The 17935-nt window shown below is 36.1% G+C and overlaps 1 protein-coding gene across 2 annotated transcripts in view; it reads left to right on the plus strand.

Moving 5' to 3' along the window:
- The window catches only part of PCDH19 (protocadherin 19), a 141669-nt gene that overhangs the window by 92627 nt on the left and 31107 nt on the right, over nt 1-17935 (plus strand). The window contains exon 4 of one of the 2 annotated variants that reach the window (XM_063431878.1): nt 216-382. In XM_063431878.1, the coding sequence (XP_063287948.1) occupies nt 216-382 (167 nt within the window). The remainder of the gene's footprint in view (nt 1-215; nt 383-17935) is intronic. The other variant, XM_063431879.1, reaches the window with a different exon arrangement.

Raw genomic sequence — 17935 nt, forward strand, 5'->3', positions numbered from 1 at the left:
AACTTTGAATCTTTGAATCGCAAAATTGATATTCAATGCATCACATTGAACCATATCTATTTGACGATTGAAGGGTTAGCTACAACTTGCTCTAGATAATCTGAAAGCTATGTATGTTTTGGCTTTAGGGATGAACTATTACTTGCAGCGGTCAAGAAACATCTTATATGATAGTAGTTGACATGATATTAAATTATTGTTGTTTCTCAACCCAGCAGTTCAACCTTCAAGGACTTAGAGGGGAATAGTCTCAAGGACAGCGGGCACGAGGAGAGTGACCAGACTGACAGCGAACATGATGTCCAGCGGGGCTTGTACTGTGACACTGCTGTCAACGATGTTCTTAACACCAGCGCCAATTCAATGGGGACCCAAGAGCAAGGTAGTGTACAGGATGTAGATTAACTGTACGTGGACTCCTAATTCTTCAAACTATTAATGTAAAGGGACAATTACATCTCACAAATAAATGAGGAGTAATATATTTAGTAATGCATGTTTTGTGTTGTTGCATTGTCGCTGCAGATAGTCAAGATGTCTGGCCCTGTGTCTACAAATCATCTAAGAAAAAAAAATCTTCCTCAAAGAAACATTACTTTATTACCAGATCTCGTTTTTGCCATTTTTTAGGCATTTTTATTGCATTTAAATGTTACATAAGCTAGTACATTATAAAATCTTGTTTGTGTAACATTTTTTTGCAGTATCATAAAATACACAGTAATAATTTTTCCCTTAATGTTATTATCATCACATTTCACATAACTGATTTGTCATTTTTCGGGTTGTGTCATGTGAACACATTTAATTGGAATACTGTTGGTTTAAGTACTTCATAGGCATGATAAATCTTTTTTTTTTTTCTTCTTATATACATGATCAGAATTTATAGTTGACATCTTAGCTGGCTAAGCAGCCTATTTATCAAATTGGTATCCTTGTTCTTTGAGGATGGCTGTGTCTGCAGTAAAAATATACAATAAATTAGAATTGTTTAGGAAAACCCATGCATTCCTACTTTGTGATGCTTTAGCCCCTTTAGAACCAAACAATATTTTGGGCTGATATAACTTAAAATAATAAAGATCAGCATATAAAACATTCATATGATGAGATAAAGATTATCAGATATGCCCATTCCATTATCGTTTTAAAGTCACTGTAACGTATCGGTTAAAGTACGAGTTCATTATTCTACATACACCAAGTGGACCAGATGGACACTGGTAACCATATACACTGTCCTAAGAATTGATATGTGTACACATTGCTCATCAGAATTCCCATTAGTGTTATGTTAAGATAATAGTTTACCAGAAGGCCTTCATTCCACATTCATTTTAACTGGTATAAAGTTACACCCAATATGCATGTACTTGGTGATATATTAGCAATTCAAAGCTCAGAGCTGTAAAATATATATATATATATATGAACCGTGTAATAATAATAAGGTAATACAACTATAATAATTACAATAATTATAGTAAATGTTAATTAATATTTCCAGCAACTGAATATGGCATTATGTTCATATAATGCACTATTTGTCCTTACGTATCGTTTTTATTACATATTTTTAAGTTATGTTATCATGAGTGCATTAGAGAATATGATAAGAGTTATTGCAGTGTAGGTATTATTGGTTAGAGCTAGGGTTTTCCATGGGTTAATGTTTGATGTTAGTGTTGGGATTTATAGTAAGTATATTGTAAGGGTTAAAGTTTACTGATAATATAGTTAAGGGTCGGGGTTAATGTGTAGTGTTATTGTACGTTAGTGTAGGTGATACTGTTTTGTGATAGTGCAGCGAGGTTTGGATGTTACACACACACAGGGATACTGACACACACAGGCATACTAACATACACACCGACAGGCATGCTGACACACACACATACACACACACACACAAACATACTGACACACACACTGACATACACACACACAGACCTACTGACATACACACACAAACATACTGACACACACAGACATACTGACATACACACAAACATACTCACACACACACAGACATACTGACATACACACACAGACATACTGACATACACACACACACTGACACACACACACAGACACGCACACACATAGACATACTGACACACACACACAGACATACTGACATACACACACAGACATACTGACACACACACAGACATACTGACATACACACACACAGACATACTGACACACACACACAGACATACTGACATACACACACACAGACATACTTACACACACAGAGATACTGACATACACACACAGACATACTGACACACACACTCAGACACTGACATACACACAGACATACTGACACACACACACACACACACACACAAACATACTAACACACACACAGACACTGACATACACACACAGACATACTGACACACACACAGACATACTGACACACACAAACATTCTGACACACACACAGACACTGACATACACACACAGACATACTGACATACACACACAGACATACTGACATACATACAGACATACTGACACACACAAACATACTGACACACACACAGACACTGACATACACACACAGACATACTGACATACGCACACAGACATACAGACATACACACACAGACACTAACATACACACACAGACATACTGACATACACACACAGACATACTGACACACACAAACATACTGACACACACAGACATACTACTGACACACACACACACATATTTATCCACCCTCCAGGTTCTTACCTTTTCCTGGAGGGTGGTTTCCCTGGGATCCAGTGGCAGGCTGAGGCAGATGGGAGTTCTCCTCTGGAACTCCCCTCCTCCTTCCTTTCTCCTCCCGTGCGGCTATTATCTCCGGTGGGAGGAAGTGACGCGCGGCACTCACTTCCTCCCAGCCGGTACAGGAAGGGGCCCGGTCGTAATGTTTAAGCGTCACAGCGCCCGACTGGGCCCCTGCTTACACATGCTTACCGGGTGGCCCTTAGTGCATGGGCCACCCAAGGGGGATCCTTAGTTGGCGGGCCGTAGTGGCTCTGTGCAGCCGCACCGCCGCGTACATGGGGGCTGCTCAAATCGCGGGGCCCACGGGGCAGCTGCTCTGGGGCCCCCCAGGAGCAACTGGGCCAGGGGCAGCTGCCCCGTTTGCCCTGCGCTAAATATGGCCCTGATTATTAAGATTCCAGTATGTATATCTCTTCTACAAGTCTTTAACATTAATGCAACTTTGCATAAATCTATATTTAAATGCACCTTTACATTACCAGATTTCAAGCTTTTTATTTCTATTTTTTTTAATCCTTACACTATAACTCATTTCTGCTATCTTTGTGGCAGATTAAAATACATTTCTCTAACCTGCTAAGTGGGGAAAAGGGACTTGATGGGACTTGTGCATGGCTTAGCCAAAGTAAAATATCCACTTGATACTGGAAAGGTTACAACAAAAGCAAAAATAAGTCATTATTTGTTAAATATAGTGGCTAAGCTTAGGATGTGACAATGGCATTGAATGGGACTGCTGGCTGAGGTGAACATTAAAGGAACACTACAGGGTCAGGAACACAAACATGTATTTCTGATCATTTAGGTGGCTTAATCTCCTTAAAAAGTAATAAAACTTATCTTATTTCCAGTGTCACACGGGTCCGCCAATTCTGGCCCCGCCCTGGATCTGCCTCCTCGCTGACATCATCTGAATGTACAATTTTTTAGCCACTCCAATGCTTTCCCATAGGAAAGCATTATATTGGCTGAAGTCAGCAATTAGGTGGGATAGCTTGACCAATCAGCACCTAGCTTGACCAATCAGCACCTCATCATAGAGATGCATTAAATCATGTATCTTTATAAGGAAAATTCAGCATCTCCATGCAGCTCCACTGGCCATCTGAGGAGTGGCCAGTGGAGGTATCCCTAGGATTGTCTCTGAAAAGGAAGTGTTTGCATGAAAATGCCTGCAGGGAATGATTCTAATCACCAGAACAACTACAGTAAGCTGTAGTTATTCTGGTGACTATAGTGTCCCTTTAAGGAGGTTTTGGGTGCTGATTGATGCTATATATTCATACAAGCTATTTGAAAGACTTTTGACCAGAATTTATTTGGTGAGCCATTACTTAAGTGAACTGCAGAGATATATATATATTACAATGACTTGTAAAGAAGTGTACAATTCAATTTTGACTTGTAATGAATGGAGCTGATTGGATCTTGTGGACTTTACAATCTCTAGGTGGTCCTCTGTGATTGGTACAAAAGAAATAAAATAGGGCAATGAATGGTGTCTTTGACTTGTAAATCAAGGATTTAATGAAATAGAAAGTTCATTGTATTGAAAACAATACGTAATTATGTGGCAAAATGTATAATTGTGATTTAGTGTGCCCCCTGGTAACACAACTAGCACACAAATTACATACTAATCTGCAGAATTGTACAGTGTCGAATGTTGCTTGCTTTCTTGACAGTTAAAGATGTACTGATCCGAGATCAATCAAAAACAACATACTGCTTTAAGCAAGGTAATACCCTCACTATTGATTCAATAATAACTGCTCTGCACCTGTTATTTGCTGTAGAGATTGGATCTCTGCTTTATATATTTTTTTCCAGCCTTCTCGTTATAGCCCATATTTAATGCTGTGTCTCATCAAAGTTGAGAGAACATTACTCAATTAATTTTCACCAAAGAACACAGATGACAATTTACTGTCAGGCTTATTATATTTTATGGAAAACATATTTTATGGAATTTATATATATTTATATATATATATATATATATATATATATATATATATATATATATATATTCGATATATTTTCTATAGTAGAAAATGGGTATAGTTCGTTTTTGTGTGTAATACTCAAATTATTAATAAATACCAAAAGACCTTTTCATTCTTATTTAGAAGATATGACTTCAAACTCTAAGTATAATCACTGTACAGTGAATAACTCAAACTGTTTATGCAAAGGCTTTGCAAAAAGCCAAACACCTTTATTGGAAACATATATAAATGTACCTATATTGGTCAAAATGTTGCAACTATATTGTCAACTCTGAGTATTTTATCTATCATAATGAAATCCAAGCTTTTTTTTTCTATAACCCTATCTTTTATATACTGTACTGCTTGTTGAATATTCTGTTGCTTTTAGATTGGTTGCACATACATTTTTATCTGTTGGCCAATTAAAAGGATCTACCACTTCAGCCTTCGTGTCTGCTTAGCTAATGGAATTTTTTCCAATCCAATGCAGTTATATCAAAGCAAGGCTGCAGACAACATTATTGATAATATTATATCATTAAATATGTCCTAAAATGAAGTGCTTTATTTGGAGAGCTATTACATCTTACTCAAAAATATTAAGTGCAGTTACAAAAAAAATAAATGCTACTTTCATTTAAACTCTGGCCTGCTCTGACATACTCAAGGTTTTGAAGTGATGGCTCTACAGTTTGCTGCATTTCCTAAAGCTGCAGGTCATAAAATAGTTTTATACCAACAACCATTCCATTTGGATATCAGTTTAGGAAGCTAAAGGTGGCCCATTTCAATTAGTTTCTGGGAGCACTCAATGCTATCATAATGGGTGCATCGTCTTCATGTTCATTGTCTTGGGGACAGAAAAGCTGGACTTCATTTCAACCTTATATCTATTATACAGAGCTTGTCGAATAAAATAAGATACCATGTCTGTCAATGGCTAAATTAGGATTTCTCGGGGATAAAATAAAAATCTTGATTCACAGAATTTCAGTTGTGGATATCGGAGGAATTTAAGAATGCCTCCAATCCAACACGACAAGAGGCTTTAGAAGTTAAGTTGCATCCAAGCTTTCATTTGTATTTGGTCATGAATGTTGTTTTAAATGTCTTACTGATGCAAACATCCTATGCAAACATCTTGTCTTTTTCAATTAAGAAGTAGGAATTCAGCTTGGTGCTTAGGCTCATTGAAGCCTCAGGGTGCTTGGATTTGTCTTGAGATAAGCACTAGCTGTAGCTCAGCTGGAAGCCCCACTGCTAGAAAACTTAAGGATGTAAAAACAAAATTCTGTGATTATGTGCATGGGTCTTCAGCTGTTTAATGCAATTCACGATAAACATCATTAAAGCCTTTTGTTTTGATTTTATAAATGAGTCAAATGGAAAAAAAGGTTTTACCAGCCATTTCTTATCATTTCGTATGCACTCTGCATACTTAATGTTCAATCCAAGAATAAAAGTGCGCTATCAGTCGTACGGATAACACCAAGTGAATGATAAGTAGGATAGCATTTTCTGCAAATATTCACCACTATATAACTCTTAAAGGAACGTCAATGATTCTCTAAATTTATTTTGTTCAGTGGCTCGGAAAGCAAGTGTAAGGTAGTCCGACTAGAAGAGGTTGTTTTCATTGTATGGTTATTACAAGCAAAGTCATAGCAGATATTTATCATCCAAAACTCCAGAGACACTTTTGAAGATAGCTCCTATGTATTACCCCTTGAAATGAAGATGCTTAAGTGTATATACTGAGAGATCCTATTAATATATCTTATACAATGGTCTAGTTGTGAGGGAGATACGAGGTGGCAGAGATTTGTATGTAAACCACCAGAGACATTGTTGCTTCCTTTCAGCCTGGAGCACGAGATCATATCTTGGTGCACCATAATTTACCAAGATAAGGTTTCATTGCCAGATGATGAGACAGCCATAAAAGAGGTCTGTTTTGGTGCAGTCTTGGGCTCCCTTACTATCACAGTGATATCTACATACATATAACATTCAATGATTTTTCAACTAATTTACACAGTTTAGCTAAATGCCAGTTGTATAGGTTTAGCAAATTAGCTGTCCTGCAATTGAGAATAACAATTATAATTGTTTTCTTGAAGAAATAAAGTATAATAAATACCCAATCAAAACACAAACTGGAGATAGAACTACTCTTCAGAGCCAGACATGATCAGTAAGCACAACCAATGCAAAATCTGTGAAACTGGGTACTTCTTCAGTCTAGGTGTCCCCAAAATCCTTTATAAACCAGGACAGATCCAACACATGGTATGTATTCTTGCTGTACCACAGGACCCTGGCAACATCCCCCTGTCATTTGGGTTGTGGGAGGTTGGCTAATACACCAGTTTCTTTGGTTCCAGAGTCTTATAATAATCTGAAGTGTCATATTTTGTTAGTAACACTTGCTATTAATGTTACATTTGCAAAAGTGATGTTAAATTGCAGAGTAATTGAGAAATATATCTAACCCTATCTCTATAAGTATTATTTTTCATTCTTAGCACTAATTTAATACATTGCCTGTTATGCAATCGAGGTACACACTTTGACAGTTGGGAGAACTGTCAATACAACTGTCACAGATTCCCGCAGAACAATTAAAATATGTCAGAAAACAAAATAATTCTTTCACTAATTTTCTTTTTTTTAAATGGAACCAGACTGCTCCTGCTGACATTAACATGGCATTTAATAATGATGATCTCAATCAAGTGTGCTCTTGAAATTACAGTTATTTCAATAATTGAAAATTCCATTGCCATTATCAGGTTTCATAATCGGGATTATCATAATTAGTTAACATTCAAAACAATAGCAGAGGAAAATAAAAAAAGGGCATCCTTCTCCGAATAAGAACAAAGCTGTTATATATGTAACTACCTGTAGAATATACAGTTAAAAAGATAGTGGCTTACTAACATAATATCCTATTAATGGCAACTTGGGCCAGATGTTCACAAAGTAATTGAAAATTCAATTTTTTTTTTATCAGAACAGTGTTTGCTGTCAAAAAGTTTTATCTTTACGTCAACAAAGAGACTGATTAAGTCCCTCAGGACCCGAATTAGCATCTTTGAGGTCAGATATACTGCTTTGCAATTCATGGAGCTATTTCTCCCTTAGTTTATCTCTCATGCATAGCCTTATTTGTGCCTTGGTATTTTTTGTAAACTGGTTGCAAAAGTTATGTTTCTGCTTGGTCAATAACCATGGGTTATGGATCTAAATTGTCCAGAAGCAAAAGGGCAAAATAACTGCACAAGGTCTTGGCCAGGGTCAGATAATAGTGTGTTTTATTTATTGTTAAAGGACAACTGCCTTGGTATCTTTGCACTGAAAAATAAACTATAGTGCTGTTTTTAAACAGATCAACAAAATACCTGAAGAATATTCATAATTATACCAGTGTCAGTTTTGCTCCATATCATCTTTACAACACAATGTTTTTATATTTTTATTTCTAAAACACACTTATTGCCACAAATTGATTAAATGGAAACTCTATCTCTAGAAACACATTTATCAATGCATATAATGTATTATTGCAAAAAAACAAAATTTGCACAAAGATTTTCTAAGCCCTAACAACTTACCTACGTTAGCTGCAGAACTGACATCTGCAGCTAAAGAAGACCCATATCCCTTTTATCTTATCACTTGCATCTTTATTGGTTCTGGGCTATGTCCATCTAAATGTATCTCATAGAGAAGCATTGACAACACATCTTCAGTCCAAAACTTTCACATTGCTTTATTGAGATTTAGGGAGTCTTATCAGAAATTCATCATTTAGGGCTGTATTACTTTAAGTCCCATTTTTTAGTATTAATTATGTTACGTGTCCATTAAAATGGTGAATTCCTAAATAAAGAGCTTAAAATCAGGCTCAGCCACTAGATGAGCTTGATTGGAGTTATATTCCATATAAGCTTCTTGCCAAATGGTTACTTCGCTCTCTCATTATATCAGATGCATATTTTAACTCCAGACAGTTTTAATCAGAATGTCAGTGAGCATGATAGGAGTTGTAGTGCAGCAGGGGCAACCACCGTCTTTCAATAGGCAACAAGAAGTAGACATATGGATTAATCCAATATGCATAAACAGTACCGAAGGCAAGAATGCAGGACTCGATAAATATCTGCATGAAAAGAAATTTTCATAATAGGCATAGCTTACTTCACATAAATTGGCAAAGATGATTCCAAAGCTGAAATGGTCAATAATTCAGTCTCTTTCAAGTTGACTTGAAATTCTGTTTTAATATTTCTTTTAGCATATGCTTCAGCGAACGCAATCGTTGCTGTCATTCGGGCAAAATTTAAACATAAGATTCTGCATTTTACAGATTGTTATTAGCAGTATCAGAGAAACAGCTCCCTGTTTCAGTAACTGCTCAGTATCTCCCGAATGCCTCTTCAGTGTTTTTAGGCTTTCTTCCAGCTAAGGGGCAGCATAACCTTAGAGATTAACATACACAGAAAACGATTCTTTACTGCATTATAATATTTACCATCTCTCCTACAGAAACCTGGGGTTGATAGAAAGAACTAAAGCCTATTTATTGAGTGCAGTACCTGGGTTTGTGAGCTGCGATGCATGCAGTATTTGACAGTAATTACGCTTGTTTTCCAGCATTGATGGTTTTGCGATCAATATAAAAAGAATAGGGAAAGTCAGCTTTATAATTATTGTCCTGTAGCCACAGAGTACTGGATTTCTTAAAAAGAAAAAAAAAAAAATCTGCTTGATTCCTCTATTCACATCATATTTTACATTTATAGACTTTGCTAATACTGCTCTGTTTTTGAAAAAAAAATCCTTCCGTGCCTAATTGACTTAAGCATGTAAAATAAATTCACTGTTGCTAACAGTATTGATCATTAATGACCAATCAAGATAAGGAGCAGGATAGTCTATCTGGTGCTTATTTACACAAATGTTAAGATCATTTTAGTAAACAAGAATATAGGCAATGGGTTTTTAACCACACTGATCTGATGCTGTTTAAAGAGGTAGTTAAGTTAAATAAACAAATACATTATTATTATCTATGTGTTTATATATTTTTTGCTACCGTAATAGTTGTGTGGCATGTAACACATATTTTGGATATTCAGTTATGCAGACAATTTGAACTTGACAGTGGGCATTAGCCAATTAGTAGTCTATGACTGACATTTTTTGAGTTGTAGATAAAGTTTGATCCTTTCAAGGAAACATCAGTTCTTGATAGAACCCAGATAAAAGACATATACATTTTTCCTTAGGTAGGAGGTTTCCAATCATTTGACAATTCTGTAGAATGTGAAAAGACTCTTCTGTGTAATACAAGGAGTTGTTTATATTTAGAGTAAAATAATCAATATAATCAATATTAAATCCAGAAGCTACATCAGATAATTTCACAGCACAAGACTCCACAATCCTTTCAGTAGATACAATGCCTTTGTTATGCAAGAAGCCAAGCAAAGGCATCTGGGTTTGTTATTCAGTAATTTAATCAATCTGCAAATCTGGGCTAATATTTATTTTCTATCAAACTATTCACATTTAAAAAAAAAAAAAAAAAACAGACTTAGAAGCATTGGGAGCCGTGTGAGCACTGACTTGTGTTGGGTTATCAGGTGGACCTGAAATTGGTAGTAGAGTGAGACGCCTTCTTAGATTGGTAGCTGTAGATTTGCTTAAAGTAGGATGTAGGACGTACTTGAAACCCCAGGACATACTTGAAAATCAGAGTAATCTGAATGTACCTTTCCTGGTTAAATTCTTTGTTATTATTATTATTTAAATCTTGAAGTTTGTACAAACATAGCTTGATAACTTTTATATATATATATTTTTTAATGTTCTAATCTACATCAAGTTATAATACAGAAATTTAGCATTTTAGGAAATCCAGCAAGGGTCAATTTATTTTCGTTTAGTTGTTTTTGTAATCCGTCAGAACATGGGACTTTCTGTTTTTCAATGCGCTAGACAACAACAGCAGGCTATTCTTTTTGTAAATCTAGGATGTATTATTTGGACATCCTTGATACCTGCAGGTGCCATAACAATCTATATACATGCATAAAAGCATCTTATATCTTCTTTACAACCTCTGTGCAAAATGTCTGTGTTGTCATGGCAGCATACTCATTCACGGAGTAACATTGTATCAGTGTCAGCTGCCTGAGGGTGACTGATAAAATCCCGAAAATTCGGTTTGACATCTACAATCTGATTCAGCTTTACTTAATCAAGAAATGAAAATGTAGCAATCTAGTCCATTTTCTTCCGGTGCTAAGGAAATATTTTAATAAATGCTTTATATGTCAACTTGGGAGTGCAGTATTCTTGTGAGAAGAAAAGCAGATAGATTTTGAAAAAAGGTAATTGAAATATGCAATAATGTTTTCCTTTTTCCTTTTTCTTATTTTAAAGATGGACGGGATAAATTATGGTAAATAAACAGTTTTGTACTATGAAATATGACAGTTACAATATATTATTCTTATTTAAAGTTAATGAGAACTATATGTTTACATCAATCAACATAAATATAATAATCTATGTGTATTCTGGGTTATGGTCTTAAAAATTATTCATCTAGAAAAAAAACCTTTGCAGACCACTTCCTTTCCACTTTTGCAGACCATCTCCTTTGCTTTAAAAACATATTCTTAACATAATGAGCCTGGTTCCCTCTTTCTGATTGGCTCTTTGTTGTCTGTGAGTTTAACTCCTTAATGCTGTTACTGTGTTTTATGCCATCCACATTCTAATGGGCTTTAAAGCCATTGTGATGGCATAGAAAGGCTTTGAGTCCAGGAGAAAAAATATATGAACGATAACTTTGGCCAGGGTTTGTGACTAAGGGGCTACTAAAAACGACTGGAGTTACTCCATTTTGTATACCCTGGGTTGTCTACTTTTGCAAATGGTCTGCCATGATGTGGGTATTTTTCATTCCTTGGCTGTCTTAGGGTGTCAGAGGTAACAAAACACCTGGCAAATTGTAAATGTGTAAAAACTGAAAACAGGGAAAGCCCTATATATAACCTTGTAATTTTCCAAAACCCCAAAAAATCAGCACATATGGAGTACTATTGTACTTGTGAGACATTGCTGAACACAGATATGTATTTGTTATTGCAGTAAAAGCTAACAGTATTATGACATTCACAGTTAAAATGCCATAAATAACTTGAAAAATACAATATTCCTTAATTTCTCAATTAGTTTTTTTAGATTTTATTCATATTAAATTATATTTCATATAGTAATATTTGATGTGAAATAAAAGCCCTGTTTCTCCTGAACAAAATGGCATCTAATAAGTGTGGGTGCATGTAATTTGAAAGAGGTAAATTATGGTTGAACAGATTTATAGCCCAAATTCTAGCTTTTGAGTTGATCAGAACTTGTACAACTGCCTCTGTCCTTCAGGGGTTAAAACTTCATGTAACTTCATGTAACCAGATATGGATTGACACCTATCCTAAGGACCCCTGATACACACTGACACAGATCCTTAGGATAGGTGTCAATCCATATCTGCCAAGTGATCCTATGTAGGGGGAACAGTCCCTATTCTGCTCTGTGTCAGTGTGTATCAGGGATCCTTAGGATAGGTGTCAATCCATATCTGCCAAGTGACCCTATGTAGGAGGAACAGTCCCTATTCTGCTCTGTATCAGTGTGTATCAGGGATCCTTAGGATAGGTGTCAATCCATATCTGTCAAGTGACCCTATGTAGGGGGAACAGTCCCTATTCTGCTCTGTGTCAGTGTGTATCAGGGATCCTTAGGATAGGTGTCAATCCATATCTGCCAAGTGACCCTATGTAGGGGGAACAGTCCCTATTCTGCTCTGTGTCAGTGTGTATCAGGGATCCTTAGGATAGGTGTCAATCCATATCTGCCAAGTGACCCTATGTAGGGGGAACAGTCCCTATTCTGCTCTGTGTCAGTGTGTCTCTGAGGACAGGGTCTCTGAGGACAGGTGTCAATCCATATGTCAAGGTGTCAATATGTCATATGTCAGGTGTCAATCCATATCCATTGTGATTTAGGAATGTTAGGTGATTTATGCCCTTTATGGATTAAAACCAGACTCTGCATCAACTGTGTAATTTTCCATGGGAGTTTTGCCATGGATCCCCCTCCGGCATGCCACAGTCCAGGTGTTAGTCCCCTTGAAACAACTTTTCCATCACTATTGTGGCCAGAAAGAATCCCTGTGGGTTTTAAAATTTGCCTGCCCATTGAAGTCTATGGCGGTTCGCCCGGTTCGCAGGTTCGCGAACATTTGCGGAAGTTCGCGTTCGCTGTTCGCGAACCGAAAATGTTATGTCCCGCGACATCACTAGTAACTAGACAAGGATCAGCCTTATCTGGATGACCCCAAATTCTCTTAGTAATATCAGTTCTATTATAACGAAATAAAAATGTGTTTTTAAAAATATATTTAAATAGCTGCACACTGTTTTCCTCCTTAATCTCTTAAATGTCACTTTGCTTTCACAATTTCCTATCACCTTCTATGTTGTTCATTCAAAATAATCTGTCCTTATTTCACCTGTTGTCATCTTGCTTATATCTGGAAGAGAGTGCAGGAGAAGAGGCATAGTGAGAAGTTAAACAATACAGTTATTAAAGTCTGATGAAATTCCCCTTAAATTCGAGTCACAATCAAATCATTGCACATATCAAGTCTCTCTTTGGCTGACAGTCACTACTGAATAGACACAGATAAACAACTCTGTTGAGTACATTCAACAAAATCACATTTTGATATGAGGCATTTCTATTATTTAAAGATTTTCTTTATGTAAGCCATGTACATATTTAACGTTTTGAATGTGCAGGGATTGAGAACAACCCCCCCCCCCTCAAATGCAAGGTGACTGTGACATGCCACCCAACTGTCCCTATTTAGGAGGGACAGTCCCTATTTGGAGACTGAATCCCTCTGTCCCTCTTTTCTATCCTAATGTCCATCTTTTCTGTGTTCCTTCAATAGTATTAGTGTGCTCCCCAGCAATAATACTCACTGAAATGTGTCTTTAAAGTACAATTAATATATTTAGAAATCAGTCTGTGTGAATAAGATAAATTTACCATGTTCTACATTTCCCTTAAGCTGCATAAAATGGTATTGAAAGCCACCTAAATTGTCTCAGAACACAGCCCCTGGCCACACCCCCAGCCACACTCCTAAAATTAAAGTGTCTCTCTTTGTCTATTTGAAATGTTGGAAGGTATGCTGTAATGTTTACGTTTCCATTTTCTATATTTGCATTCCACTTATTCCATGGAAGCTACACTTAAAATCACATCAATTTCGATGTATTTCATGGTATTACTTAAAACAGGTCTTGAAAGCAAACTCTGCTTGTTTGGAAGTAGCCATCTTGAATTTCTAGATGCCTGCAGCAGTGGTAACCTGAATGCAATATAGTACAATGAATTCTGGATACAGTTCGTGTTGCAAGTTGTGTGTTTGAAGTATATGTTTTGTGATGTTCAGCAATCATACACCAAGATTTCTGTCTTTGCCACATCATACATTACTAAGGAATCTAGGTCAAAACGTTGTATCTTTTTTTTATCCTTGTAGATCTCCAATAAATAATTTTTTGCCTTCACCTTACATTGTGATGCCTGTGTATCTCTACTTCTTTTTGCCACATCAGTAGTTCATCTGTACATCTATGGTAGCCATAACCTGTGCAGATGTACTAGGTATCCTTTATTAGAGGCCTGCTAAAATGCCACCAATGTGCTTCTCCTTGGCTTCCAGAATGTTTCCAGAAATGGCCGAGTGATATATCTGTAAAGTGTGAGAGAAGGTTGGGGCTGCAATTTCCAGTCCCACTGCTGAAACTGTAAAGTTTATCAGCATGTCTCCTCTGTGCTACCCTACAAAAATGTGAATTTCATGTGCAATCATTACTTTTACAAATTGCCTCAGTAACATCACCCTGCCATCATCCAGACAGCTAGGAGGGTTTCCTGACTTACTAACTTTGTACTGTAGTTCAAAACAGAAGTGAGCGCTCCTTATAAAGAAGTATCAGACTGGTAGATTTAGGCAATTGCTACATATGTTCCATAGGTCCCCAATGCTTCTCTCAGAGAAACACTGGTTTGGACATAAATCATCAGTACTGATGATCTCACTGTGGAGTGAGCGGGTAGGAGAGCAGAGACTGTCTCACCACTTGAAAAAGAGGTGCATTTCTAATAGTGAAATAGGGGGCTAAATCTAAAGCATTTAGTATTAAAATTAACTGGACCTACTTTTAATATTGGAGTGTTCCTTTAAGAGTTATTACCAAGTTTGCCATTCAGAACTATGTTTTAAAAGTCTATGTTTTATAAGTCATTTATCAAGTCTAAACTACTTAATTTAGTGAGTAGATCCCTTAGTCCTTGAATTGCCTGAGTGTTTATTCTTGTCCTTGGGAGGAGAAAATGCATATGTTTTGTCAAATTCAAATGGCCATGGCAGTTCTAGTTGCTATGGAGATAAAATACTTGGACAGCTACTTTGGGATTTATTGAGGAGATTACCATGTTGTAACCAATAAAGAAGGAATTTCTAGGAAAAGCCTTTGATGTATTATTTGTTGTTTAGCTAGGTTTATAAATTGGTAAAGAACTTCCGTTTATCATCGATACGTGTGTTTGGTTTTTCTTAGCTTTTTATCTATGTTCCTTTATAGAGTTTTATGTTCTCACTTTAGAACAAAACTGTGCGGTTTTTAAGGAAAATCTTAATGTTATGTAAATAGCACTGTCTTTAAATTAAAACCAAGTACACACATATATTTAAAGAAAGATGTTTGCATTAATTTAGAAAGCAACATTAAAATAAAATGGTTAGGAATTTGCCTGCAAAGGTTGCTTAAGGGTAGGTATTCAGAATTAAGTAGGATTATTAATATGTATGAATAGTTTATGATTTACAACTCAAAAATAGCAAATAACAACAATTATATATAATATATTTCTGAGAGGAATCAATAATACCCAACAAGAATTGCTTATTACAAATAACCACAGTGTGTTGCATAGAACTGTCTTTGAGGTTGTTTTATGAAATTATTAATTGTTATATTTAGCATTAACTTTTTTTTCTCACATTTGTCTTCTTGTATGTGATTTTTTTTTAATTATTATAATTATGATTTACAAAGCTCCAGCACATTGTGTAGCCCTTTACAATCTGGGTATTTAAAACCCACATGATATGACAAACAAAATATATTGAACACAATCAAAGGGTGTTTCTGAAATGACCTTAAATTGTACATATACCTACCTTCTAACTATCTCTCAATCTGGAGGACACTCTCGATCTCCGTCTTATGTTCATTTTCCTAGAGTGACCAAAAACAAGCACCTAGTACTCAATGCATGTACAACAGACTTGCATACCTTCTATTGAAACATCTGCATCTCTGGTGACTCGATATGCCTCACTAGCTGACACCCACTCACCTTGTTCGCTTCCATCATGATTATTTACCTTTAATTTATGGGAGAAATAGATATAAATACTGTATATACACCATGGTTCTCTGGCTGTTTATGGACTACAATGACAATGATGATCTTATTATCTATTATAATTGCTATCATAATAGTAGGCTTTGTAGTCCAAGGTGAATGTTCAAAGTTAGACACCCTTGATACAGAGAATTTATTTCCTCTTCGTATCTGACATGACCCCTTGCATCCTGATAGCCAGAGTAGCCATAATAGTAAAATATAAACCGCTTGTAATTTTCACTAATTTTGGCTTATAATTTTCAATCCCCAATCTTGTTCTTTACAATTCCCAGTTTAGTGGATAAGCCTTCGAGATTCAATGCTTTGTTGGATCTGGTGGTCTGGACTCCCAATTAGTAAACAGAGATTCATTTAAGTGAATATGAGTACAAGGTATTGATGATAAATGCATTTTTAAATCTGACTCCTTAAAGACTAAAATATTCAAAATGTAATTAAAAGAAGGCCCGCAATGTCCACGAACACCACTAAAAGTAATTTATCTCCCAGTCATCAGGTGATAGGAAAAAGTCCCAAACTTCTACTAACGCAGCAGTGAGCATTTCTTGATCTCAGACTAATCAATCTAGGTAGCTAATGAGTCTGAAAGCAGACTGGAGCTCCCGGCTTGGCACCAGGAAAACTCACATTACAGACTGGCTTGTTCCTATTAACCTTTTTTTATGTTTCCTTCTCTGTACTAAATTTGTATTTCTAAAGCAAGATTTGATGTCAGAGACAGGACTATTGTATTGCGAGTCTATTCTGCCATAGTGTAGAAATGATCCTGAATTTAAAGAAGGCTAGCACACTTCTCAATATCAGCTTCACAAAGTACTGTGTCTCAGTCAGAACAACAAAAGAAAAGAATTACCAACCAGAATGAGATTGTTTCAGCAAGGCAATATTCTCACTCTACAGAAATAAGCACGAAAATGGTCCTTGCGTCACAAAAATGTGGTCAAATCTATAAATGGGAAAAAATATGATTTATATTATTAAGATTGCAGTTTTAAAATCCTTCAGTAGGGTTCATGGGTATTTGGTGAGGTTACGATTTGGAATTAACTAAAGAACTGATACCAGCCAGTACCAACTCATTCATTTGTGCTTTCTAGAATATAGAGTTCTAGAATCCTTAAAAAAAATCTACCTACTTTACAGATAGTTAACCATAATCCACATCCAGTGATGTTCTATATCTAAGTGATCTAAATAAGTTACATTCTTACCAGCAAGGGCCAAAGGGTAGACCCAGGCACATACACAAATCCCGTCAGAATACTTTGTCAAGCAATCAGTACTGACACACCACTTCTTCCCTACTAGTACTCCCACCTTACATTAATATGAGTGAGGTGCCTTACTGCTAACACTTATCCTTGTACAGATCTGGGACCATGTTAGCCCCAAAACTCTACTTTTATTTCAAGGGAAAAAAGAGAGTTGAGGAAACCTTAAAATGCAAAAATGAAGAAATGAATAAAAAAAGGCTAAAAAAAATGCCAAGATAAAGACTGTCAACCCATTATTGGAGTTCTATTTCTACTGGAAAACCATTTCTAGGACTTTTCATTCTACATTTTTT

Source organism: Pelobates fuscus, chromosome 9, assembly GCF_036172605.1.
Source record: "Pelobates fuscus isolate aPelFus1 chromosome 9, aPelFus1.pri, whole genome shotgun sequence".
Taxonomy (NCBI): domain Eukaryota; kingdom Metazoa; phylum Chordata; class Amphibia; order Anura; family Pelobatidae; genus Pelobates; species Pelobates fuscus.